At 44.9% G+C, this 27,027-nt stretch overlaps 1 protein-coding gene across 1 annotated transcript in view; it reads left to right on the top strand.

Moving 5' to 3' along the window:
- The window catches only part of MTOR (mechanistic target of rapamycin kinase), a 110,851-nt gene that overhangs the window by 3,480 nt on the left and 80,344 nt on the right, over window positions 1-27,027 (top strand). The window contains exons 2-20 of the mRNA XM_074218464.1: window positions 119-267; window positions 3,075-3,183; window positions 3,674-3,903; window positions 4,495-4,695; window positions 5,565-5,699; window positions 6,483-6,758; window positions 6,841-6,949; window positions 8,826-9,012; window positions 10,227-10,355; window positions 10,775-11,019; window positions 12,024-12,239; window positions 14,098-14,303; window positions 17,155-17,277; window positions 17,953-18,042; window positions 18,181-18,273; window positions 21,175-21,309; window positions 21,855-21,984; window positions 23,330-23,580; window positions 25,581-25,667. Of these exons, the coding sequence (XP_074074565.1) occupies window positions 148-267; window positions 3,075-3,183; window positions 3,674-3,903; window positions 4,495-4,695; window positions 5,565-5,699; window positions 6,483-6,758; window positions 6,841-6,949; window positions 8,826-9,012; window positions 10,227-10,355; window positions 10,775-11,019; window positions 12,024-12,239; window positions 14,098-14,303; window positions 17,155-17,277; window positions 17,953-18,042; window positions 18,181-18,273; window positions 21,175-21,309; window positions 21,855-21,984; window positions 23,330-23,580; window positions 25,581-25,667 (3,072 nt within the window). The 5' untranslated portion in view covers window positions 119-147. The remainder of the gene's footprint in view (window positions 1-118; window positions 268-3,074; window positions 3,184-3,673; window positions 3,904-4,494; window positions 4,696-5,564; window positions 5,700-6,482; window positions 6,759-6,840; window positions 6,950-8,825; window positions 9,013-10,226; window positions 10,356-10,774; window positions 11,020-12,023; window positions 12,240-14,097; window positions 14,304-17,154; window positions 17,278-17,952; window positions 18,043-18,180; window positions 18,274-21,174; window positions 21,310-21,854; window positions 21,985-23,329; window positions 23,581-25,580; window positions 25,668-27,027) is intronic.

Here is a 27,027-nt window from a genome sequence, read left to right on the forward strand (position 1 = left end):
TTGTTTCATCACATAGGCTTCTTTTCAATGAGAATCTTGAACTAATGGACTTTCTGAGTTTATCTCTAGCTCTCTACCTGAGTCTCTAATTAATTGAGTATGTCATCCCCCTCTGTAGGAACCCCAGGCTCTGGACCCAGCGCCACCATGTCGGGCACTGTAACCATCCTACAGCAGTTTGCCACCGGCCTGAAGAGCCGCAGCGAGGAGACGCGGGCTAAGGCTGCCAAAGAGTTGCAGCATTATGTCACCCTGGAGCTCCGAGAGGTGAGGGCAGCATTGGCATGGGATGGGGTTAGGTTTGGTGGCACGGCTCCCAAACCCAGTGGGAGCCTGGCAGGGGATTGGGAGGCTCTACACCACTATACAAGTTTGTGTGTGTGTTTCTGGGATCCTGCTGGATGTGTCCTTTTATACAGCTATATATGCCTCCCCAGCCAAAGATTATCAATTCTATCTTCTTGCAAAGTTGCCATATGGAAACAGGTTCAAGCAGGAGTCTGACCTTCTGAAACTAGGAAATGGGCCTGTAGCAATGTCTTCTCTCATCCTACTTGTGTGTGTGTTTGTGTGTGTGTGTGTGTGTGTGTGTGTGTGTATGTGTGTGTGTGTGTTGAGGACATCCCATTCATCCAGTCACTCAGATTTGAAACCTTAGAGTAGCTCTCACCTCTTCCCTCTCCTACTCCCAGACGCAGTCATTTGCCAAATTGTTGTTTATTCATTTATGACCTGTCTTCAATCCCTCCTTTTCATTCTACGGAAGCCCCTTGTATCAGAGATCAACTATATGTCTCTTCTTACCTGAACCACTTCAATAGCTCCATTAGTCCCCTTGCTTCTCCCCTCTTTGATCTACAACTTATTTTTCATACAACTTGTAAACCAGTCTTCCTAAAACAGGGCTGACTTGTCACTCCTCTGTGACTCCCAATTGCCTCAAACACAGAATCCTCAGTATTTCATTAAAAGCCCACCTTCATGGAACAAATAGTCAAGAATATCAAGGGAATTTATGAGGGGGGGAAATGCAAAGAAAGGGAGTCTAGCTGGAGCAGATCAAAAACTATATTATAAAGCAACAAGTCATCAAAACTGTCTGGTACTGGCTAAGAAAAAGAGAGGTAAATCAGTGGAATAGACTAGGTACAAAAGAAACAGTAGTAAATGATTTTGATAATCTACTATTTGATGAACCCAAAGACTCTAGCTTCTGGGATAAGAACTCTCAAACAAAAACTGCAGGAAAAACTGGAAAATAGAATGGCAGAAACTAGACACAGACCAACATCTCACCAAGACAAGGTCAAAATGAGTACAAGATTTAGACATAAAGGGTGACATCATAAGCCAATTCGGACAACAAGAAATGGTCTATGTCACATCTATGGAATGGGAAGAGATTTATGACAAAGAAGAGTTAAAGAACATAAATTGCAAAATGGATAATTTTGACCACATTAAATTAAATAAAACTAATACAGGATTAGAAGGAATGCAGAAAGATGGGAATCAATTTTCATAGGTAGTATTCCTGATAAAGGACTCATTTTTAAAATATGAAGAGAACTGAGACAAATTTAAAAATACAAGTCATTCTCCAATTGATAAATGGTCAAAGAATATGAACAGGCAGTTTTCAGATGAAGAAATTAAAACTTTGACTAGTCATATGAAAAGATGCTCCAAATCATTATTGATTAGAGAAATGCAAATTAAAATTCTAAGGTGCCACCTCATACCTGTCAGATTGACTAAAATGACAAAAAAAAAGAAAACAATCGATGTCAAAAGGGTTGTGGGAAAACTGTTCAATGCATTTTTGGTGGAGTTGGGAAACTGATCCAACATTTCTGGAGAGCAGTTAGGAACTATGCCCAAAGGACTATAAAATTGTGCAGATTCTTTGATTCAGCTATAACAATACTAGGTTGCACCCAAAGAGATCATTAAAAGGGGGGGAAAGCCCCACAGGATCAAAAATATTTATAAGAGCTCTTTTTGTAGTGACAAAGAATTGGAAATTGAGGGGATGACCTTCATTTGAGTAATGGCTGAATAAGCTATGATGTATGAACGTGATGTTCTGTAAGAAATCATGAGCAACTGGACTTCAGAAAAGCCTGAAAAGGCGTTGTATGAACTGATGCTGCATGAAGTGAGCAGAACCACTAACTGCATCATTGTGAAATGATCAACTGTGATGGATTTAGCTCCTCTCAGCAGTTCAGTGATCAAGGACAATCCTGAGAGACCTGATATGGACAATGCCATCCACATCCAGAACAAAAACTGGAGTCTGAATGCAGAGCAAAGCAGACTGTTCATTTTTTAAAAACTCTTTTTATCTTTCTACTTTCTCTCCCCCCCCCCCCCCCCCGGTTCCAATTCACCTTTCACATCATGACTAATATGGAAATGTATTAAACGTGATTGTACATGTATAACCTCTATTGGATTGTTTAGTGCCATGGGGAGGAGAGTTGGAAGAGAAAGTGGTAGAAAAATGTGGAACTGAAAAACTTAGGATAAATATTGACAGCTATCAATTGACAACTATGCATGCAATTGGGTGGAAAATGTTTGGAGTCATTAAAAGAATAAATTTTTTAAAAAAATCCTCTTTGAGGCTCCCACCAAACTCACCAGCCTTATCTTTCTGTACTCTCTGAACTCCAAGCTTTTCCATTCTGATTCTAACTTTGGGAACGTGATTTCCAATGCCACAAATGTTCTCCCTCCTCACCTCCACTTTCTAAAATCCCTGCTTCCCTCAAAACAAAGCCCAGGAACTAGCTCCTCTATGAGGCCTTTGCCAATTCCTTCCATTGCTCATCTTCTTTTCCTCTTTAAATTGCTCTTATGTTGCTATGTGCATTTTATATTGACTTCTCTGTGGCAGTGCTGTTTTCCCTAGTATGTCTTAAACTTCAGGAGGGAGGATCTGTCTTTGGATCCTCAGCACAGAGCTTTGTTGTACTTAGGAGGGGCTTCATAAATGTTGTTGAATTGTTGATTGGAAGCAGGAGCCTTTCCTCAGGGGACAAAGAAGTTACTCTCTCCTCAATTTGCAGATGAGTCAGGAGGAGTCCACTCGGTTCTATGACCAGTTGAATCATCACATATTTGAACTGGTGTCCAGCTCAGATGCCAATGAGCGGAAAGGGGGCATCTTGGCTATAGGTAAGAGATAACCAGCCAGGCAGGGTCTTGGCCTCTGATTTCTGTATTTTTGATCAATAGCCCAGGGTTAACAGTGGTCAGGAATTAGACCACCCAAGTCCTTTCAGAACAGGGCTGTGAGTCACCAAAGGCAGTCAGATTTCATTGACTTACTTGTCCAAGCCCCTTGCTAGTGTTTTTGTGTCTTGGCCACCTCCCTTCTCATCTGCATCTCTACCAAGATTGGACCAGATAAGTAATTGTATCCAAATAGATAAATTTGGCCTACATGAGGGGCTTCAGTAATAGATTTGAAACTGGGACCTGTTTTTTTTTAAATTCAAAATTAGGTTTTGATTATCTGCTTTTCCCTGCCATTTGTTCTACAGAATAATTGAGATTACTGTATTACAAATAATGGGATAGGTGGTTTACTGTTTTCTCTGGGCAGTTTACTTTCAGTAAGATGTATTCCAACCTCATCTCATGTTTTCTTTCTTTTCCCTCGAAGCCAGCCTTATAGGAGTGGAAGCCTATGCCACCCGCATAGGTAGGTTTGCTAACTACCTTCGAAACCTCCTTCCCTCCAATGACCCAGTTGTCATGGAGATGGCATCTAAGGCCATTGGCCGCCTGGCCATGGCAGGAGATACTTGCACAGCTGAATATGTGGAGTTTGAGGTGAAACGAGCCCTGGAATGGTTGGGTGCTGACCGTAATGAAGGCCGGAGACATGCAGCTGTGAGTACTCTGAAGACGAGTCAGAGTCTGGCATGGGGGTGGGCTGGACAGATGACTGAGTTCTGTCTAGAGCAGTTCTATCAAACTTTCAGTTCTTCTGTGCAGCATTACTCTACAAAAACTTATCAAGGACCACATATAGAGTTTAATACTTATTTATGACATTTATTTATGGTTTTGAGGGCTACATGTGGGCTGTGGGTTGGACATAGTAGGTAATTATTGAGTGCCTAAATCCGGATTTGAACTCAGGTCTTCCTGACTCCAGGGCTGGTGCTCTATCCACTGCACCACCTAGTTGCCCTGACCAAACAGAATTTTAAAAAGAAATGAATGGGGACTGTGTGTGTGTGTGTGTGTGTGTACACACGTACGTATGTACGTACCACACACATGCACACTTATATATTTAAAGGAAAATACATGGAGATGTCACAGAAATGTCAGAATACAGGTAGAGTAACACACCCCAAGTTAGAGCTAATGACAGTGTAGGTCCTAACCCAGCAAGATAATTAAAGTATCTTGCAGTCCTCTGGTGGGCAGTCATACAGAATAAATACTAAGGTATCAACTTCGTTTCCCTTCCAGGTTCTTGTCCTTCGTGAGCTGGCCATCAGTGTCCCCACCTTCTTCTTCCAGCAAGTGCAGCCTTTCTTTGACACCATCTTTGTGGCAGTTTGGGACCCCAAACAGGCCATCCGGGAGGGAGCCGTCTCTGCCCTCCGAGCCTGTCTGATCCTTACCACCCAGCGTGAACCAAAGGAGATGCAGAAACCACAGTGGTACAGGGTGAGCAGAGCCTGAGTCACTCAGGAGGTGCACTGTGATTTCTTTGTCTCTGGAGCAGAGACTTTTATGTGCAGTGGACATTCTGGAGACCCTAAGAGGACGCATTTTAAACAGAGCCTCCCTAGACCTTCCCTCAGGCCAGTGGGAGGGCCCTCCTAGGACTTTTCTAGTCTTCAGAGGCCCCAAGAGAGGAAGTTACTTGCCCCAGATTACACAGCTAGTAAGGGGCAGAGCTGGGATTCCCTCTTGAGGGCTCAGTGCTCTTACCATTGTGTTCACTTATGCCCCAGAAAGAAGAGCAACATTCCATCCTCTGGTTTTCAACCAGACTTCTTATCAGGAGTCCCAAACCAGAGCTTTGGGTTAAACAAATTCGGTTCACTTGGTAAGGCTGTGCTCTTCCACCCATGTCCCCACACCCCATTTTTCCTTTGGAACCCCCAGAATTCGGTTCATATTTAGTTTTCTACAAAACAGAGAAAATGCTTTAAAAAGTTCCCAAGTAAGCACTTGGAGTAACAAAACATTGATATAGAATGGCCTTCACTTAACCTGACAAATGAAAAACTTGCAGAAAAGAGTGAAGAGAGCCTTTCCCTTTCTAGTAAACCCTAGATCTATAGAACTACCTTATGGTTCATGTCTCCCTTCACCCCCAGGGAAAACAATGTGGTATGTTGTTTACTTACTCCAAGACAACGTGGTGGAGGCATCACTTAGCTCTCAAGGAAAGAGCAAATGCTTTTAGATCACCATAGCAGGAAAGTAATGTGCCTATATAGAGCCCCGGGGTGTTTGCACGAAATTGACTGGTATGTGAGGTCTGGCTTAGAATGTGGTCATTGAAGACATCCCCCATTTCTACTCAGCACACCTATGAAGAAGCTGAGAAGGGCTTTGATGAGACACTGGCCAAGGAGAAAGGCATGAATCGGGATGACCGGATCCATGGGGCCTTGCTGATTCTCAATGAGCTTGTGAGGATCAGCAGCATGGAAGGAGAGGTGAGTGCCAGAAGCAGGGGCCAAGTTTTGTGCCCTCCTGGGACCTTTGCCATGCAATCTTATCTACCCTGTGGTTTTACCAAAAAAATTTCCAAGTAATGGCTCTATCTCTTTTGATGCCCACCTGTATCAAATATCACTATTCATTTCAAAATTTCCCAGGAATTAAAAATAAAGAGTCCTAGTCTTCGTAGGGAGGGTGGACCAAGAATTAGCGGACTGTCAAGTCACATCAAGCAGTAGCTTAATGTTGAGGGATTTGGACTTGCTGACAACTAAGTGTTGAATGGTTTAGCACAAGCAAAATGACTATGTTGTCACTACTCCAAGTTTTCTCATTCATTTTGATGAACCTTGGAATTCTGAGAAAAAGTCTTGACCTTCTTCTCTACAGATCTCTGGGGGGGGGGGGGTGTCAAAATGAGAAGCTGTGGTCTCTCACCATCAGGACTTCACATCACCTACATTTGAGCTTAGGATGGTGTGTGTCCTGAGACTGTAGCATCTTGTCATCTTCTTGTTGAAGTAGAGATTTCCCCCCTTGGCTGGGTCTTAAGCCCTAATTACCCCCCTGTGTTTCTCTAGTGTTTCAGTAGTTGGTGCTCTTCCCTTTTTTAAACCTGAGGCACCTTTGAAGCTGCTTAGGAAAGGGCTACATCCCATCAGACCATCTGAGAGATGAGTGCCTCTCCATCTGGGAGGTGTTGATGCTCTTAAAACCATAGAACCCAAGGCTGGGTGCTGCTTCTACAAGAAGATGATTTTTTTTTCTCCTTTTTGCAGCGTCTCCGAGAAGAAATGGAAGAAATAACGCAGCAACAGCTAGTCCATGACAAGTACTGCAAAGACCTCATGGGTTTTGGGACAAAGCCTCGCCACATCACCCCCTTCACCAGCTTCCAGGCGGTGCAGCCCCAGCAGTCCAATGCCTTGGTTGGCCTGCTGGGGTACAGTGCCCACCAAGGCATTATGGGATTTGGTTCATCTCCCCTCCCAGCCAAATCCACCTTGGTGGAAAGCCGATGTTGCAGAGACTTGATGGAAGAGAAATTTGATCAGGTGAGCCAAGACAAGCCATCCTTTGATTCCCAGCCTCCCTACCCCTGCTTCTCATCCTGACCTATTACCTTTGCTGTCCCAGGTGTGCCAGTGGGTACTTAAATGCCGAAACAGCAAGAACTCCCTTATCCAGATGACCATCCTCAACTTGTTGCCCCGCCTGGCTGCGTTCCAGCCATCTGCCTTCACTGGTGAGGCTGACCTCTTCCAAGTATCCCAACACACTTGGCATGCATTGAGGGACTCTAAGAAGCAAGTGCTAGTCTACAGTGAGACAGATAGAGCTCAAAGAGAGTTGGTGGCCATCCAGCCCTATTCCTTTACAGACCCTCATCCCCCAGACACTGACTCATATCAGACCCTGTAGCTGAGCCAGAACGGCAGGACAAATATAGCCAGGGAGGTGTCACATGCAGGCGAGAATTAGTATCCAAACCATCAAGCAGGGGAGTAAGCTGTTCTTTTTTTCATTTTCCCCCTCTTCTTCCTTCCTGGCATGCTGCCCTCTTTAATGACCAGACAGGCTCAGACAACTCACTCTAAATAAATGGGTGACTATGTCCACACTTCAAAAGGGACTAACACTTCAGCTCCATGAGATCAAAGGCAAAGCTCTGTGGAAGCAGCTACCTTCATAAGCTCAGGGGATTGCTTAACAGAACAGAAAGGTCTTAGAAGGCCTCTAGATTTGTGCTTTTGATGCAGGCTCTTTCTGTTGTTTTCTTAAATAATACATTAAAATATATAATTGAAATCTGACCTAACAGGAACTCATGAATGCCTATTATATGGGTACAGGCCACTTGTCAGAAGCTTTCTAGGTAAAAGCCATGCCTTAGTTGTTCTGAGTTCACATAAATATAGATTCTAGAAATCTCAGCTATATTTGCCAAAGTTGTGATTCTAGTGACACAGGAGGTATACAGTTCCTTTTTTTCTAGCATGCCAGATCTAAAAGGGAAATGAATGGCCCTCTTGGATTCCTTTTTCAAAACCCAGCTGCATATTGTAATTCTGAGTTATTAAAATTGTGCCCCCTCTCCCCCCACCTCAAAAAAAAATTAAAAGCCTGGGATCCCAGTGGACAAGGACTTAGGCAAAATCCAGATTCAAATTCTGTCCCAGATAGAGCTATATTGGGTAAGTCCTGGGCCTTAGTTTCCCTTTCTTTGTAAAACAAGGTGTTTGGACTCTTAAGTACCTTAAGATTGATTGAACTCAAAATCTTTGATCCTGTGGTTCACAATAATTTTGTGAAAGTGTCACAGCCTATCATTTTCCCATTACATTCATCTGTGGTTAGGGAACTTCTTGGGATACACAGCAATTCATTTTTCCCTCAGTGGTCCTATCACTGCCCCCCAAAATCCCAATTATCCTTTCTGCAATTCTTTGGGTCCCTCTGTGTCTCCCATATGTTTCTGTGTAGGACTTCTGAGGCACTATCAGGGGGATCAGAGATAGAAAAGAATCAAGAAATGTCAATATTGAGACAATGTCAGCAGTTAACACTTTAATTTGAATTGCTGGCATATGGATGTTAGTTTATGCAAATTAGATGGAAGACATTTGAAGCTTTCCAAATTACAGATTTAATCCCCTTACATTAAGTATCATTATGATGAAGATCTGAGCAACAAAAAGATTTCCGAGTCGTTGGCCCATTTGTTATTGGAAGTAGTTTTCAATACAAAATAACTTATACAATCCCTTGGAATTCACTGTCGTGAGATTTGACCTGTATTTCATAAAGATGAAATTCAGCTTGATGATTGTGATCTAGATAGCTAAGCATGAGTCTGCAAAATTATTTTAGAACAAGGCAACTGGTCAGTCTTACTGTCAGGAAGACACTTTAAATTGTCTTCTCTTTAACATTGCACCACCTCTTTCCAAAACTGCTTTATGTGTATCTAATATAAGGCCGGTGATTCTCAGAAGGATTGTAGGAGCTTTTTGAATCCATCCATTGACCTTTCCCAGCTTGTTCCATGTCCCACTTGAATTTGTAAATGGGGTGTGACCACCCAAGCCCAGACCCAGAGACTCTTTCTATTCTGTCTTCAGATACTCAGTACCTCCAGGACACTATGAACCATGTTCTTAGCTGCGTGAAGAAGGAGAAGGAACGCACGGCTGCTTTCCAGGCCCTCGGCTTACTCTCCGTGGCTGTGAGATCTGAATTTAAGGTCTATTTGCCCCGTGTGCTGGAGATCATCCGAGCAGCCCTCCCACCCAAGGACTTTGCCCCTAAGTAAGCAATTGATTGTAATCATCCCATTGACCTCACCTGGCCCTTTCCATGTCAATCCAAGCTCTTCTCTGGCATGACTACATGGCTAATGATACAGGGAAGAGTGTCCCTCCAGTGTTTGGTGAGAGAGGGCAGGGATTAGACTTTTCCTAAATTGAGTCATTTATCAGTATTTTAGAAAAGTCAAAGACATGATGTAAATTATGATCATTGAACTTCTCAGGGCCCCTCAGTCAAGTCTCTGAAACCTTGAGTTGCAGAGGAAGTGCCAGCCCCTATATCACTGAAGAAAACTTGCACATCAGGAATTCCTACCATATGAGGAAATAGGAGGTCCAGGCCCCCAATCCAGAGAAAGATGGGGCAGTTGTCATTTAACACAATTGACATAATGCAGGTATCTAGAAACTTTCTGTCCAGGAAGAAAGAGACCCATGTCCCTTTGTCCACTGTCCTGCTCTAGTCACCTCTGAAGTGTTGGGCTCCCAGGTAGAAAATTACCAGGCAGTATTGCATCTAGGCCTCGAGACTTAGAGGCCTTGTCTGGCAGGATGCAAACCAAGAAAGTCTCTCAGCTCAGGTCCTTGGTGGGAGGTATCATCTGTCTTCAAGATGAGACCCAGAAAGCAGAATTAGGAGCATTGGGTTGAAGAGGAAAATCCCCAAATGTTAGACCTGTCCACAGGTGAAACAGACCACCCCAACCTGGAGTGTTGGAGGGACTACCTGTCTAGAAGGTTTTCAAGCCCCTTCTGATTCATTCTAAGAGCTACACTAGACAACCTCTGGGGTCCATTTCTAGCTCTCTGATTTCCAAGGGCTGTCCACCTCCATTCTTTCCCAGGTTCCCAGAAGCCTAGCCTATGACTGGAGCTCAGGTGACTTCTTTGAGTTGGCCAGTAGGGTGTGATCTGGGACAGAGAACTCTGCTCACATCCTCAACTTTCTCATTTACTTACTGAATCAAACTTTACAAATTTTTCTGAGAACTGGGGGTTATAATCCTTGACAGTTTTAATAAAAGAGAGATCAGAGAGAAAACAGCTCAAAGGAGTAAAGGTGGTGTTCAAGGTTGGACTCGGCTTCCCCAAGACTGTTTGGTTCCTGATGCACCTAAGTCACTTCCATGTATCTCCTCAGGGATGATCCTGAGGTTGGGAGTAAGACAGTCTGTTCATTCCATTCAAGTTGACCATGTCTTTATTTCCCCACAGGAGGCAGAAGGCTATTCAGGTGGATGCCACTGTCTTCACCTGCATTAGCATGTTGGCCCGAGCAATGGGACCAGGCATCCAGCAGGACATCAAGGAGCTTCTCGAGCCCATGCTGGCCGTGGGCCTGAGGTATGTGTTCATATGAGCTTCTGTAAGCTCCAAGCAGCAGGACCCTCCTTGTTGCTGGGGTCAAACCTATCAGGGTCACAAGCTGGACTACCCTGGGCCAGTAGCTCTGCCTTTCCAAGCCCTATTTTGCTCATCTGCCTATGTCACCTAATAATATTTGTCCATCTCTGTTAGGCATGAGGGCTGACTGAAAAAGGAAGCATTTCTCATGTGGTTATATCAAACACAAGCACAGGAATGGGGTTTTACATATTGTGATTGGAACTTGTTACTTTCTGAACCTAGACTAACAATTCAGGGAGTGTCTGCCCTGCCCTGAAGGAAGTCAGTGGCAGCGGTGATTGACCAGGGAAGGATGGACTATGGAGCTGCTTCCCTAGCACCGGCTTAACCCCATCCCTACCCCCTGCTCTCCCCAGCCCTGCCCTGACCGCTGTGCTCTATGACCTGAGCCGCCAGATTCCACAGCTGAAGAAAGACATCCAGGATGGCCTGCTCAAGATGCTGTCCCTGGTCCTCATGCACAAGCCCCTCCGGCACCCTGGGATGCCCAAAGGCCTGGCCCACCAACTGGCCTCCCCCAGCCTTACCAGCCTCCCTGAGGCCAGCGATGTAGGCAGCATCACTCTTGCCCTCCGAACCCTGGGAAGCTTTGAATTTGAAGGTAAGAGACTCAGCCTGTAATGGACTGGGAACTGGGGCCAGGAAACAGGCTGTGAGGGCTTTTAAGAGAAACAGGGTTCCAAGTTTTATGGAGTTGAACCTTAAAAATTAAGTTAAATTGGAGATGTTGCCAGAGTCAGAGTGATAGGTATTGAGCTTGTGACCTACTCCTCCATGTGTTGCTAAGTGATTTTATTTCCCCTTGCCTTGGATTTGGGTTGGGCACTGCTCTCAAGCAATGCAAGATGGGCCCTATGACCACTTCCTCACAGAGCACCTGTATTGTTGGGGCTTCAGGTCTAAGATTCTGGGATGTGGATCTGTCAGTGAGGAGAGATCTTGGGTCCCCCAACCCCCACCTTGCTGGGGGCTGCTGTCTTTGGATAGTTTGGAATTCTTTATTGTGCCCTGAAATGAGGACCCCCCCCCCCAGGCTGTGATGAGCCCCTCCAGGGGCTGGGGAGCTGGCTCAGGATGGACTAACCCACTGTGTAAAGGGATCCAGCTTCCCAGGCACCATCCTTCCTTCATGCAATGTCTGCCTAGATGACCACTTGGGAATGCCCCCATCAGACCACCTTCTGGCTAGTTATATGTGTGTGCTGAGTCCCCTCCTCAGAAGTTCAGAAACACTTGGATCATCTCCCCTCAGAGACACGGAGCAAACAGAGTAGAGGGTTATTTTCCAGCCTTCCTTGCTCTTCTCCCTACATGCTACCTTGCCCCCTCAGACCAAGGCCAAGCTTAAGTGCCTCCTGTGTCCCTGGGTCGTACCAGGCATCAGGGCCACAAAGGAAGGACCAATGAATCCTCTGACCTCCCTCAGCCTTATGGAGGTGACGACATGTAAACCACTATAAACAAAATAGTAATTAATGAAGTCATGGGGATTAAGGGGCCTGGGCAACAGCTGGGACATGATGGGAAGCCAAGGAGCAAGATTGTGGAAAGCATGACCTCTGTCACCCGGCATCTGCCCTGTTTTCTCTCCCCTCATGCACCCAGGCCACTCTCTGACCCAGTTTGTCCGCCATTGTGCTGATCATTTTCTAAACAGCGAGCACAAAGAGATCCGAATGGAGGCTGCCCGCACCTGCTCCCGCCTTCTCACACCCTCCATCCACCTCATCAGCGGTCACGCTCACGTGGTCAGCCAAACAGCTGTGCAGGTGGTGGCAGATGTGCTCAGCAAATTGCTTGTGGTTGGAATAACAGACCCAGGTAAAGTCTATTTGCAAAACAGGAGTCTGGAGAAGAGAAGGATCTGTGCCTTCAAGAACCTAAGAACATTTCTAGTACTTTAAAGAGCCTTGGGCCTTTTACCATGCTAGCTGCTATCCAGCAAGTAGGATAGATGAAGTCCCTCCTCTTGGGGAGTTTACCATCTTAATCTCTTTCATCGTGGTTCATGGTTATTGTGCTGATAAGTAGAGAAACTTTTAAAGAAAGTAAATCCAAATTCTTAGATTAGTCATCAGTTCAGACTTCCAAAGTGCCCTGAATTTTGAGTCAGAAATCTTATTTGGTTCCCAGTTCTGTTTTTGACCTGTGTAACCATGGATACAACACTTAGCCTATGGAATAGGATAAGGTGTTGCCTTTGTAACAATGAGATGATTGAACTAAACAGTTGCTAAGGCCTCTTCCAGCTCCAATGAATTTATAACCAACATAATCTCAGGTTTTTATGACTGTCATCGCTCTTTTCTCCAACTTTATGGCTATTGACCTTGTAGAGAAAAGGACTAAATTCTTTTGAAACCACAATCTTGCTTTTAAGTGCACCAGAGTCTTCCCTGCTAGGGGAAGAATTGCCTTGATCCATCCTTGAAGGTGAGATCATTCTTTCCAGAGATTTTGAGCTTGACAGCTCCAGTCAGTCCTGGTTGGATTGCTCTCTTTGCTTAAAGTCATTCTTTCTTTTATATCATTCCATTCCCTTTCATTTCCATTGGCCAAACAAAATCCAGAGGGTCAAATGAGAGAAAGATGAGGAGCTTTCAGAGTTGGGCTGTGATAATTGGTCCCAGATGTAGAAAGATACTAAGGGATCTTATGGGTTTAAGCCTAGGTAGCTGAAAGGTTGAGGTTCCCCCCCTCCTTTGAGTCACTCAGTAATCTTGATATCCCTCTTTGATTCTTCCTTCTCCCACATCAGTGGTCCTGCCCAAACAACTAAGTCTGTGACCTCTATGATACCTTCTTCTCTGTCCTCTTCACTCACCTCCCCAGGACCCTCGCTTAGGTCCTCACCACTCATTGCCTAGATTTTTTGCAATGGGCTCTCATAGGCCTTCTGCTTCCACTCATATCCCCTCAAGTCCATCCACTCATATCCCCTCAAGTCCATCCACTCATATCCCCTCAAGTCCATCCACTTCTGGATTGCAAATTGCCAAGACAGATCTGTTTAGGTCACTGCCCTCTGTAGTAACTTCCTACTGCCCCCAGATAAGAGTCCAAGCTCTGTGGTCCAAACACCTTTCCAGACTTCATCACCTCACTCCCCTTCCTGCCCTCTGCTCTGCTAGCCATTCCCCAGACTCAGAGGGCCTTTGCCCAGGCTATCTCCCATGCCTGCAACTTCGTCCTCACCTCCACTTGTAAAACCCTTCAAGGCTTAGCTCAACTATTATCTCTTTTTTTTCAAGGCAATGGGTTCAAGTGGCTTGCCCAAGGCCACACAGCTAGGTAATTATTAAGTGTCTGAGGTTGGATTTGAGCCCAGGTACTCCTGACTCCAAGGCCAGTGCTTTATCCACTGTGCCACCTAGCCACCCCTCAACTATTATCCCTTAAGCAAAGTCTTTCCTGATTCTCTCGAGTCTTAATACTTCTTCCTTCCTGACATTATTTTGTATAAACTTACCTCTGCACATAATGTGCCCCCCTCCCCTCACAAGTACACTGTAGGGATGACAGGAACTGGTTCATAAGTTTTTTTTGGTCTTGATATCCTCAGGATCTTACATCCCATAATGCTTATAGGATGTTTATTAGTGTCTTTGGAATTTACAGACTTGAAAGAGGTGAGATTGAGCAGACAGACACATGATGAAGCTCTCCCTTGCTCTTCCAGACCCTGACATTCGTTATTGTGTCTTGGCCTCCTTGGATGAGCGCTTTGATGCTCACCTGGCCCAGGCGGAGAACCTGCAGGCCCTGTTTGTGGCCCTTAATGACCAGGTCTTTGAGATCCGGGAGCTGGCCATCTGCACCGTGGGCCGCCTCAGCAGCATGAACCCTGCCTTTGTCATGCCTTTCTTGAGGAAGATGCTCATTCAGGTAAAGGACCTGGCTGGGGCAAAGAGTGCCTCCCAGTGGGACTGACAGCCCAGACTGGCTGACTGACCTCTTGGGGGGTCAGGGAAGGAAGAGGGCCAAGCCCATAAAATACTGCAAAGTGGTTTAAGCTTTATTTTTGTGATTTAGGAGATTAGAACAAGGAAGGATGAACTGTGGCCTGCTTCCTTGGAAGGAACTCTCAAATCAGGAAGGTGTCATTTAGTAAATTAGAATTGCAACCTAATGATTTGTTTCAGTAATGGTTTGATTCATTGCCCATCTTATTAAGGTTCTGATAGCTGACATTTATTTACAGCTGACTTTAAGCAGGAGTTCTTAAGCCATCTGGCAAAGACCATGAATCCCTTCTCATGATAATGTTTTTAAAAACAGGATTATAAAGGAAACCAATTAAGTCAAAATTCAGCAATCAAAATATTTTTTAAAAACCAAAGTCACAGAAATCTATCAGCTTGCATTTATTAAGTACCTACTATATTCAAGCATTTCACTAGTCACAGGGCTTACAGTGAAAGGCAAAAGACAGTCCTGCTCTCAAATAGCTTCCAGTCCAAAAGGAGCAATGACAAAGAGTTCTGTTTTCACAAGAGAAATTGGAGCTGATGAGTAGCAAGAAGACCTGAGCATCTGAGAGAATCAGGAGAGGCTTCGCAAAGTGGTTGGTGACTTTAGCTGGGTCTTGAAAGAAGGAAGCCAGGAGGGGGAGGCAGTACAGGCATGGGACAGTCAGAGAGAACACCTGGAGCACCTGGAAAGCAGGAAGAGGGAAGACTGAAAAATAGAGGGTGGGGTGGAGGGTGGAATTTGCAAAACTCCATGTGGAATGCCATTTGAAGTTCACAACAGTTCTGCCAAGACAATATCACATCCCCATTTTGCATATGAAGAAATCGAGGCCTGTAAATTATCCTGGATTGCACAACTTGTAAATGTGGCAGCTTGGATTTGAGCTCCAACTGGACAGACATCATTGTGTCTTGTGCATTCCTACCTCTCTTTTGCCTTGAGAACAGCTTGTCCAGAAGAACTATTTAAAATGAGCTTTCTTTTTTTTTTTTTAGAAAGATTTTACTTATTTTGAGTTTTACAATTTTTCCCCTATTCTTGCTTTCCTCCCCCACCCCCCCACAGAAGGCAGTCTGTTAATTTTTCCATTTGTTTCCATGGTATACACTGATCTCAGTTGAATGTGATGAGAGAGAGATCATATACTTAAGAAAGAAAAATGAAATGTAAGAGATAGCAAAATTACATAATAAGATAACAGGTTTTTTTTTCTAAATTGAAGGTAATAGTCTTTGGTTTTTGTTCACACTCCACAATTCTTTCTTGATGAGCACATTTTGTTATGCTAACAGCCCCCAATGAGGTTTTTTTTTAAGAAGTTTGCCTTTAAGTCCTATTGTGGGTGCTAGAGATATAAAGTGAAAAACCATGCAGTCCTTGCCCTCTCAGAGCTTACACTATCCTTGGAAAATGAGACCAGCTGGTCTAAACATTAATTGTAACTCCACATAGGAGATATAGAAGGCTCAGAGGGCTGAGCAACCAGAAGGGAAGGCTGACTTCTTGCCAAGCAGATGAAGGAAGGCAGGCTTCATGGAAGAAGCAGCACAAAATACATAAGGGGGCTGCCTCACGTAGCTCATGCTGGGAAATAGAGGCAAGTCAGTTTTCTAGTTCACCAAACTTTATTCCTTTTGAAGGGCCTAATTTAAAAAGAAAAAGAAGTTTGAATAATCTCTGGGACAGTTCTGATAAGCATAGTCTCGTTTCGTTTCGTTGTGCAGTGTAGAAGGGGCATAATTTGAACTTTTCTCCATATCTCTAACTAATTGCTCAGAATATCAGTTACAGGATTATGAGCATAGATGCTATGAGAAGAATGCAGGGTTGGCTGTCAGAAGCCACAGCCTCCCCCTCTAGGCCTTTGATCAAGTCACTTAACCACTGGGGGTTTCACATCTCCCCTCAGTAAAACAGCAGGTGGCCCATCAGGTTGGGGGGGCAGCACTTTTAGGTTAATACTTCTCTGCTTTTTGCTGCTATTTGTAACCTAAGAAGGATTCATGGTTGCCAGGGAAGATGAGCAGCCCAGTTTATTGAATCAGTATGTTTAAATTAGTGCACAAATACTAAACCACTAGACTCTGACTGCAGATACCGATCTTCCTCTCCTCTGGATTAAAATAAATGGAAGATGCAAATGCTGTTTCTCTTATTGCTTAGAGAGGTTTTGTTTTTAATGATCCAGAGGTTTGTGGGAGTGTTTCTCTGTTGAGTTAAGAACCTAATTGAGTTAATCAGCCTTAACTTGATGTTGCTTAATGGACATTATCTTGGACGGTTTCTGATTTACATCTACTTATGCCTCATGCTTCATAGGCCAAGAAAACTCCACTGATTTTTACAATTACATTTTAAATCTCGAGGTGTGACCAAAAGGGGCTGGCCTTGACTTCTTTCCACAGTGCATAAGCACAAGATTTGATGTAGTAGCCACTTGCTGCACAGTGTCCATGCCTTTTTAAAAATGCAATCTTTTTATAGCCTCTGTGCCTCATTACTGCAGAGAATTGCCCACCCCTGCTGTGACTATTTGTCCTGCAGTCAGATCTCAGTGATGTTGGGCCATCTATTGGGAAGTATCAGGAAGCTCTCAAGTAGTTCTGGAAGAAAAGGTGATGGGCAGATTTCTCTTCCAGTCCCAGTTTGTTAGAGGCCATGATTTGTAGTGCCCCTCTCTGAATCCTTTTGTCCTTACTGTCTCTTTGAGGAATGCCTCTCCTAGAACAACCTTTGCATAATATAACATTGTCCTTTCCTTCAGATTTTGACTGAGTTGGAACACAGTGGAGTTGGAAGAATCAAAGAGCAGAGTGCCCGAATGCTGGGGCACTTGGTTTCCAATGCCCCCCGGCTCATTCGTCCCTACATGGAGCCCATTCTGAAGGTAGAGGAAGAAGATCTGAGCTTGATTTTTCTTTGCTTATGTAACTAATGTCCTCTATGGAGGATGTGGTAGATATTGAGCTTAATCTGTGATACCATAGTCAAGGGTCCAGATCAGAAATACCCTCACACAATCCAACTGTATGACCTTAGATAAGGCTCTTAGATTTCAATGCCCCAGGCCATTGATAAGACCAGGTTGCATAGCACATAGGGCCAGGTATTGGCAAATGGAGTTTCTCCAACAGGAATTCTTTAGATCAATAAAATTGGTCCCAAAATGGAATGATACTCAAATACAGCAAACCCCATGACATGGGGGAGTAGGGGCCAGAAAGAGTTATTAAAAGATGAAGGTGTTTTGAATCTGAATATGTTAAAGTAGCACAGACCATTTCATAACATTCAAATTTATACAAATATAATTTATAGGAACGAGATGTAATTATTTTCAAATTCTATTACTCTCAGCTCTTCCTTAGGCTAGTTTTGTGGTCTTGGAAAGGAAAAGGTTAAGCATCCATGCCCCAGAGAGACCCTCATTGAAAACCCTGAACAAAGTCAATTGGACATTGGCTTGGTCCTTTAGGAGATGACCTTCAAATATAAATTGATATAAAAAATATTCTATTTGAAGGATGGTAATTTGCCTGCTTTTTTTTCATGTCTTCCTTAGGCTTTAATTCTGAAGCTGAAAGATCCAGACCCTGACCCAAACCCAGGGGTGATCAATAATGTCTTGGCTACAATAGGAGAGTTGGCACAGGTAGGGATGCCCTGCTTCTTCTGAGAGCTGAAAGAGCTCCCCGGAGGCATGGCCATGCTTCCAAATTTAGGCTTTCCAACCCTGCTCCTGTCAGCATTGTGTACAGGAGCTTGGTGGAAACCCCATCTCTCCCTTCAGGTGAGTGGCCTGGAAATGCGAAAATGGGTCGATGAGCTCTTCATCATTATTATGGACATGCTGCAGGACTCTTCTCTGTTGGCCAAGAGGCAGGTGAGTACTTCTGTTCTGTTGGCCACATGGGGATGGGGGAGAGAAGGGAATGGAATGGATGAGAGGAATAGAAGGGGGAGGAATGAGTGGAATAGGAGGAATAGGGAGATGGAAAGGAAAAGGATCTAAAGCCAGAATTGTTGAGCACCTTGAGAACAGTCTATTTTCAACTGTGCCTTTCTTTGTGACCTTATCAGCTCAAATATGATCAGGTTGGTACCTCCTATATGCTAGCCACCATGATGATACAGGGGATCAAAGTACAAATATTGAGCAGTTGGCTTACAAGAGCTGACATCCTAATGGAGGAGACAGGATAAAGTGCATAAATACAAATTTATACAAAGGAGTTAAATTGTTCTGTGGCCCAGTCTATGGCCTTTGTCATTCCCCTACTCAAGGAATTCCATAGGGCTCCTGATGGCCTCTCAAGTTTGGTATCTAGGAGGCCCCGGCACCTTTCCCACACCCTCCACCCCCCACCCCACCCCCAGTACTCTAGGCCTGGATTCTCCATAGCCATGACCATGCTGGACAAACAACTTCCCCTCCCTTAGTTTCCTCACCTGTAAAATGGGAACATATTGATAGCACCTACCTCCCAGGGGTGCTGTGAGGATCAGATGGTCTGCAAATAGAAGATACCTGCCTTCCTACAGCCCTTCCCAGTCTGGCCTAACCTGTATTTCCAGGCCTACTTCCCATTTCCCCACTATCAGAATGTATTCAAGATACCTGCTGGGCCTTGGGCTCAACACTCCATCCATTCCTCCCCTTCCCCCAGGCCTTTTCCAGGCCTCACAACTTGCACACACCCCCTCCTCATCTTGGGGTCTCATGTGCTCTCCTGCAGACTGCCTTCCTTCCATGTCAGAGCTCACTCCCTCTCCTCACATATTATGTGTGCACCAGCCTCTTTCCAGGTTCAGTTTTCCCAGCAGAATGTAAGGTCTTGAGGATGCGGACTTTGATTCTTTATGTGTTTTGTTCCCAGGGACATGAAACTTTAGGTGTTTAATAAATGCTCGTTGAATTGGTTTGGATTGGTTTAGATCAGGATGACCTTCCCAGGGCAACTTTGTCCATGTCTTTAATGAATGTTAGAAATCTCAGGTCACAGTCCAAGCCATGCTGCCTTCAACATCCTCTTCCTCTATAATGTCAGTCCATTCAGTCTGCCCAGAGACCAACTCTGGGGAGGCTGTGGTCTGTCCCCAGGCTCTTGTCCACACTGATTCAGCAAACCAAAGATGTTGGAGAGGGCAGCTGGCTGGATTACTTGTCTCGTCCTCAGCAGAGGCTGCCAGAGCATGATTCCCCAGCAGGCTGTACCAGAGCATCCCACCCCCAGTGTCCCCTTGATCTCCTCTTGGCATACTGGAGTTCTGGGACTGGAACACAAGATGTTTAGCTAAGAGAGGAGGAGCTGTCTCTGTTCTTGCTGTCCCCATGGGCAGTTGCTGGCATGAGTCCCAGAGAGGACAGATTAGGCTTGATAGAGGGGTAGAACCATTTGGTTTGGGAGCCAAGGATCTTCAGGGGAGGCCATATTCAGCATGGGATCCACCTCAAAGTTGAGTGGGATTGACTGATTGTGGCTCCAAGCCTCCATCTCCACCATACTGTAGGATCTGTTGGCTAGAGCATGCTGGGGAAACTGAGAGCCCCAGAGGGGTTGGCTCATTTGGGGGCCTCAGACTCCCAGCACCTAGTGCTGTGCTTGGGACACAGTCACCGCTTAATAAAGACATGTTGATGAATGTGGAGAAGCACAGGCCTTCAATTTACATGTGTCCAGCCCTACTTCATTCCTGGCCAGCTAATGTGTAAATCACCCCTAGAATCTTTCTTTATTGGGTCTGATTCAATCACATTCTTCCCTTTCTCCTTGAATTTAGAATTCTCTCTTCTCTTCCCTTGCTAGTTTTTAAGGTTGTAGAATCCGATCTCAGCACCTTCTAGAAAATCTTTTTAGTCCCAGAAATGAGAGAAAATTCCAGTATGTTGTTTCCTTGTCTTGTAGAAGTCTGTGGTCAACCAGCTGTTAAAACTGCCTGGACTTAGGGGGCCCCTCTTCCTAGTTTAGTTTACCCTTTGATCCAGCAATATTATTACTAGGTAGTACCCTAAAGAGATCATGAAAAAGGGTAAAAACATCACTTGTACAAAAATATTCATAGCAGCCCTATTTGTGGTGGCAAAGAATTGGAAATTGAGTAAATGTCCATCAATTAGGGAGTGGCTGAACAAATTGTGGTTAGAAACCAGGAGAGATGAGAATTTAGAGAAGCCTGGAAGGGTTTGCAGGAACTGATGCTGAGTGCAGTGAGAATGAGAAAAACATTGTGTACCCTAACAGCAACATGGGGTGATGATCAACCTTGATGAACTTGCTCATTCCATCAGTGCAACAATCAGGGACAATTTGGGGCTGTCTGCAATGGAGAATGCCATCTGTATCCAGAGAAAGAATTGTGGAGTTTGAACAAAGACCAAGGACTATTCCCTTTAATTTTTCTTTTAAAGTTATCTTATTATGTAATTTTTCTATGTCTTATCTTTTGTGTTTTCCTTAAGAATATGAATTCTCTCTCAACACATTCAATTTTGATCAAAGTATAGCATGAAAACAATGTAAAGACTATCAGACTGCCCTCTGTGGGGGGAGGGGGAAGCAAGAGAAAAGACATTCGAGGACCCTGAAATCAGAAAGATCTGAGTTCAAATCCAGCTTCTGTGACCCTAGGCAAATCACTTAACCCCAGTTGCCTTGCAAAAAAAATAGAAAAATGCATTCTGTGTAACAACTACTCTTTTTTCTCAGCAAAGAGCTCCCCAGTGTTTTTCCTGGGGTCTCAGTTCTCCAGAGACTTGACTTGTTGGTTTTTGCTTCTGCTCCAGGTGGCCCTGTGGACCCTGGGGCAGCTGGTGGCCAGCACAGGCTATGTGGTGGAGCCGTACAGGAAATATCCAACCTTGCTGGAGGTGCTACTGAACTTTCTGAAGACCGAGCAGAACCAGGGCACCCGGAGGGAGGTAGGAAGCTGAGATGACCTGGCTCCACCTGGGAAAGGAAAAGAGGAGAAAAACTGGAATACTTGCCTCCTCTGGGCCAGCCCCCTTCTTTACTAGAGAAGATAACTCAAGCTTCCAGAGCCTGGGACTGCCTTGCTATCCCTGGCCCTCTCCTTCCCTGTCCAGTCTGTTTCCCATAATATCTGCTGCAGGTGCATGCAACTAGATACTTATCTCAACTGTGATAATAAGAATATTTAGAAGTTCTCTTGTACTTATAAAGCATTTGACAATAGATCCTCAGAACAACTCTGGAAGGTAAGTGCTCCTTCCAGGAGCCCCTTTTTCCAGATGAGGAAACTGAGACTCAGGTGAAGTGATTTGCCCAGGGTCCCACAGTGGTAAGCCTCACTCCAAGTCCAGCACCATGATCACTAAACTACCTTGCAGCCCAAGAAAGAACTTCATTTACAGGGACCTAGAAAGAATATCAGGGCAGGGGAGAGCAGTGGTCATCTTGGGAACAGCAGGCTCAGGGCCAGTTTACTTTTTCCTTCCTCACTCAGGCTATCCGAGTTTTGGGGTTGTTAGGTGCTTTGGATCCCTACAAGCACAAAGTGAACATCGGCATGATTGACCAATCCCGGGATGCTTCTGCTGTCAGCTTATCTGAGTCCAAATCCAGCCAGGATTCTTGTAAGTGGAATGGAGTCCCTGAACTCTGAAGCTTTGGCAGGAAGTGGGGGGGAGGGGTGTCCAGTCATCCTCAAAAGTAGGAGGGCATTTAATCATTTTGAATGAAAAGGCAGTTTCATCTGGTAGTCAGAAAGAAATTTGCTTTTATCTGGCAAGCCAGCATGTCCTTCAATCATTTAACAACTGGCTACAGGGCCTGGGGAGGCAGAAGGGGAGAGTGAAAAAAACAAGCCCGGCTTCCTGAAGCTTCCAGTCTGGTGGAAGAGGGAAAGAAGAGCACCTCTTCTTTAGGTTCCTTGTCTTTTCTGGGGCTCTGAGGTTTCATAGCTGGTTTTCCTCTTAATTCTCGGAGCAGGTATGGGAGGGAGAAAGATAATGACATCTCATTCTTCTTCAATGGTTCTTTGATATATACTTCATTTCCACAACACTCCTGGGAGGTAGAGTTCAGAATTTTGTCTCCCTTTTGAAAGATAGATTTTGCCCTCGATCTTCCCAGAAAACCAATAACTTACTCTCATACCCAGGACTCTTTTATTTCTTAAAAAAATACTAGATCCTTCTTTGCCTTTCACAAGGGTATTTTGGGTCATAATGGATATTTGTCCTTTGACAGCCATTTCAGGGTCTCATTCCTCACTGGTGAAACAGGCCTTTATTCTTAACTTTTTTCTGAACTTATATTAAAAAGATTGCATCTCCCACTTCCTTCTCTGTCCCAGAAAGAAGCTTCATTAAGTGACATGTGCTCTTGGCTCCGTGGCAGATGAGAGTCATTGAGAAGAGAAAACTCAAGGTCTTTCTTGTTCACATCTGCCCGCCATCCCTCATCTTCCTGGCCACTGGAGTCCTTATTCCTCTCAGGGCCCCCTATTAAATCACAGGCCTTCTCCTTAAGACCCCTGGTTTTTCTGGGCAGGTATAAGTTACTATTAACTCAGCTGAATTCCCCAGGGGCTTGAGGGCCAAGCAGCTGTTGAACAGATGTTTGCTTAAATGAATCTACTAAATTTCAATGACTTTCATTTGAGAGAGTAGTTATTTTTATTGGTTGCTTCAGCTGCTCAGATGTGAACAATAACCATAAGAAATTAAGTCAGATGCATACCATTGTAAGGACCATAATCCATGAAGCAGTCTTTGAGGATCTTGTTATTTCAGCTATGGAGAAAGGCTTTAGAGTCCTCTCTTTCCATGGTGATGGTGGTTCTTAACACCTTGCTATATTCTGCATGATATTAGAAGAGAAGAAAAGTATGAGAGAGCAGTTTACCAATGCTTTACCCACCTTCCTAAAGTCAGTCAGGTGTTGTATTTAAATTCTGTCTCTTTGGCTTTGTTCCAGCTGACTACAGTACCAGTGAAATGCTGGTGAACATGGGCAACCTACCTCTTGATGAGTTCTACCCAGCTGTGTCGATGGTGGCTCTGATGAGGATCTTCCGAGACCAGTCCCTCTCCCACCATCACACCATGGTCGTTCAGGCTATCACTTTCATCTTCAAATCCCTGGGGCTCAAGTGTGTCCAATTCCTACCCCAAGTCATGCCCACATTCCTCAATGTGATCCGGGTCTGTGATGGTGCCATTCGGGAAGTAAGTAGACAAGGGAATGTTTCCCTGACGCCTCTCTTCATGTCAGCTGTCATCCCCTCCAACTCTTGGGACATGTTTCTTTCTGTGACTCTGGACCTGCTGTTGTTCTGTCTCCTTCCTTTCTGTCCAAGAAGATGTAGCTTCACTCTGACTCTCACAGCCCTGAGGGTTTGCCCTGACCTCTGAAAGGGCTCTGGGTCAACTCTTGAAATCAGTTCTATTTTTCATCTTAATTTACTGGACTAGATCTAATAGCTCCTCCTCTTGTCTAGTGGAATACCTTAGGGTATTTATCCCAGGACTGTTTGTTTAGGAAGTTAGGAAACTGCTTACTTCCTGATGATAGGCCCATGCTTCTTCCCACTTCTATTCTTTTTTTTTTTTTTTGGTTTTGGTTTTGGTTTTGGCAAGGCAGTGGGGTTGCCCAAAGTCACACAGCTAGGTAATTGTCTGAGACCGTATTTGAACTCGGGTCCTCTTGACTCCAGGGCCGATGCTCTGTCCACTGTACCACCTAGCTGCCCTTTTCCACCTCTGTTCTAACCTGAAAATACTTGCATGCTTTGGCACCTCATTGGATACCCACATGCCTTTTTTTTTAAGAGTTGAAGCAGCAGGCATGCGTCAGAAGGAGGGATTTATTTCCCTTGAAGAAATGACTTGGAAAGAAAAGATGGAATACCTCAAACAGGAGTTTGCCATTTCTTACCCCCTACTAGTGCTGTCTCTTGAGATGAGAGGGAAATTTTTCTTGTGAATAGTCCCCTCAACTTGACCATTCCACTTCAACCCTCAGTACTTTTTCCCCCAAAATACTAATTTCCAGATGAAAGACATTAAAGAAAAAAAAGTCAAGGGGAGAAGAGATGAGAAGGCTACTATCTGGGCTATTAAAGTATGGCACAGTTGCCTCTTGGTGACATTGCCATGCCTCCTCAGATAAGCCAACTTTGAGGTTTCCTTCATCAGAATCTGGCTGTGCTCTCTGGGAGGAGGAGAGCAGCTCTTTTCCTTGCAAGGCTCACTTCTCTGCCCTCCCAACTCAGAATGCTTTGGTGTTCCCTGGCCTAAAGTCTATCATTTGCCCTGGGTGAAGAAAATGCAATCAGAGAGTGCTATAGTAGGTGGTAACTCCTCACTCCCTGGAGCATTTCAGGGAAAAGATTCTTGGGAGATGGGAATCAGCTCCTTGAACCTCCAGCTTTGGTTTGAACTGGCTGAAGCTGCCCTGAAGCATTTGCCATGAGGGGCTCAGTACGTTCCAGCTTCAGGAAGCCAATCATTCATAAATTTGCCCTAACACCCTTGGAATTTATTTCTATTTTCTGCCAGCACCACTTTTTGAGGCCTCTACCTTCCATCAGATTAATTAATTAGCCTCATATGAAATCAGTGTTCCTTTTTTATTTGTCCTCAAAAGATAGACTTGTGTCTGTGTGCTTGAGTGGAAAGAATGGAAGCACTAACAGCAGGAAAGTCATTAGTATTTGACACTGAAATGTGGAAATTGATCACGCCAACAGATCCCAGCTCTGCAGGGCTGGGAAGGCAGCCCCTCTCCTTCCAGAACACAGTTTACAGTTCTTCCAGCACTGATATACCAGGCTCTCCTCTATCCTTAGAGCTCTCCCTAAATGCAAGGGAGCTGAGGCTTAGGGGCTGCCTGAGATCCCAGTACCAGAAGGTGGAGGATCCTGGCTTTTCTCACTCCACTGGCCCCTCTTGTCCTCCTCATCAACCTCAGCCCTGCTCTTATGTGATCCCAGGATGGAAAACATCACAGTCTTAAGTAGAGCTACCTTTTTTTCCCTTTCTCCCACAACTTTACTAGCTGGATTGCTCATACCCTCCCTAGAAGCATTCAGACATAAATTAATCATTGGGTGTTTTTCCCTTTTTTGTGATTCACAAAAAAGCCTTGCCCTCCCCAGTTTTAGTCAATAAAGGGCTGTCTCTGGTCAATCTTGAGGGCTGGGAGGGTACTGATGTCTCCTTTTCAGTTTCTGTTCCAGCAGCTGGGGATGCTGGTGTCCTTTGTGAGAAGCCACATCAGACCCTACATGGATGAGATCGTCACCCTCATGAGAGTGAGTAAAGCCTTTCTGCTCATCCCCAGCCTGAAACACCAGAGGGGCAGAGCTGGCTAAGAGGCCCTTTTCATCCCTGACCCAGGGTAATGGAAAACCTTTTTAAAAACCCCAGGTGACAGTTGATCCAAAGCACATCCAGCTAGGTTTAGAAGAGTGATTTTGTGCCTGACCCCCAGTGTTCAGGATAAAAGGCCATCGCAAGAAAAGGATGTAGTGGCTTATGGAGTACCAGCTGCAGTGGTGACAAACTGTGGGCTTGAACATGTACCAATAGATTGGACCATGTCAGAGCCTCACCAGAGACTGGTAGCTTGTTAAATGCCTAGGAGGAGGAGGAGGGAGACATCTCAGTCTGCTCCTTTCAAAAATGGAAGTGATGTGAATGAGGAAAGGGTCATTTGCCAGCTCTGTGGCTGTTAATGTGGTTTGTAGCATGCAGGAAGTTGTTGCCAGGGTGACTTCCCATTGACTTCAGTGCCTTCTCGGTGTGTGGAATGGCAGGGAGGCTTCCTTCCCCTCTTCTACTGCATAATTTAAGTGTCTCTATGGGGAAGGTAGCCTTGAGAACTGTTCATCCCTGAAAACACCAGAAAATTGTTTTCTTGCCTCCAAGACCACATCTTTACGTAGTTGGTTAGAAGGAGCATTAGAACTAAAAGGAGAGCTGCTGACTTCAACTCCCCAGGCTCAGCACCAATAATTCTTGCAGATATAAATAACTGAGAATAGTGTGGCTTCCCCAGCCCCAGGGCCTTTTCAGAGGCTCTCACACAAGGAGCTCTGTGGAACTCTGAGGAGCCTGGTGGGTAATATCAGAAAAGTAAGGGCATTCATGGAGCTCTGCAGCGGATGTCATGCCTGATTGATTTATTCACCCAAAGCTTTGAAGCCAGGATACTTTGGGAGGTGGGGCCCACACCTACAAAATGTGGTCCAGGCTGGTGCATGTATAACAGGCACCCCAGTTTTGTGATTCTGGGACCAGAGCATTTAATGAATTCCCCCTGGACAGAGAAAAGAAGGCCTCTTTGTGTGCAGTAATCCTGCCAGCATCTGGCAGCAGCCACTGGCCTGGGGCCTTGGGGCAGAGAAGCCCTTTGGGCTGATGGACCTTCTTGATGGAAGGCAGAAGTGAAACATTTTCCAGCAAGTCATGGTGGCTGTGAATTTATTAGATCATCCCTTGTGAACCCCATTGACTTGAGAATGGTGGTGCCTTCTCCAGTCTGCTCCCACCTTCCTGAACCAGACTGTTCTCACCATAGCACCTTTTTTCTTTCTTTCTTTCTTTCTTTCTTTCTTTTTTTTTTTTTGCAAGGCAAATGGGGTTAAGTGGCTTGCCCAAGGCCACATAGCT

This window comes from Macrotis lagotis, chromosome 1 (assembly GCF_037893015.1).
Source record: "Macrotis lagotis isolate mMagLag1 chromosome 1, bilby.v1.9.chrom.fasta, whole genome shotgun sequence".
Taxonomy (NCBI): domain Eukaryota; kingdom Metazoa; phylum Chordata; class Mammalia; order Peramelemorphia; family Peramelidae; genus Macrotis; species Macrotis lagotis.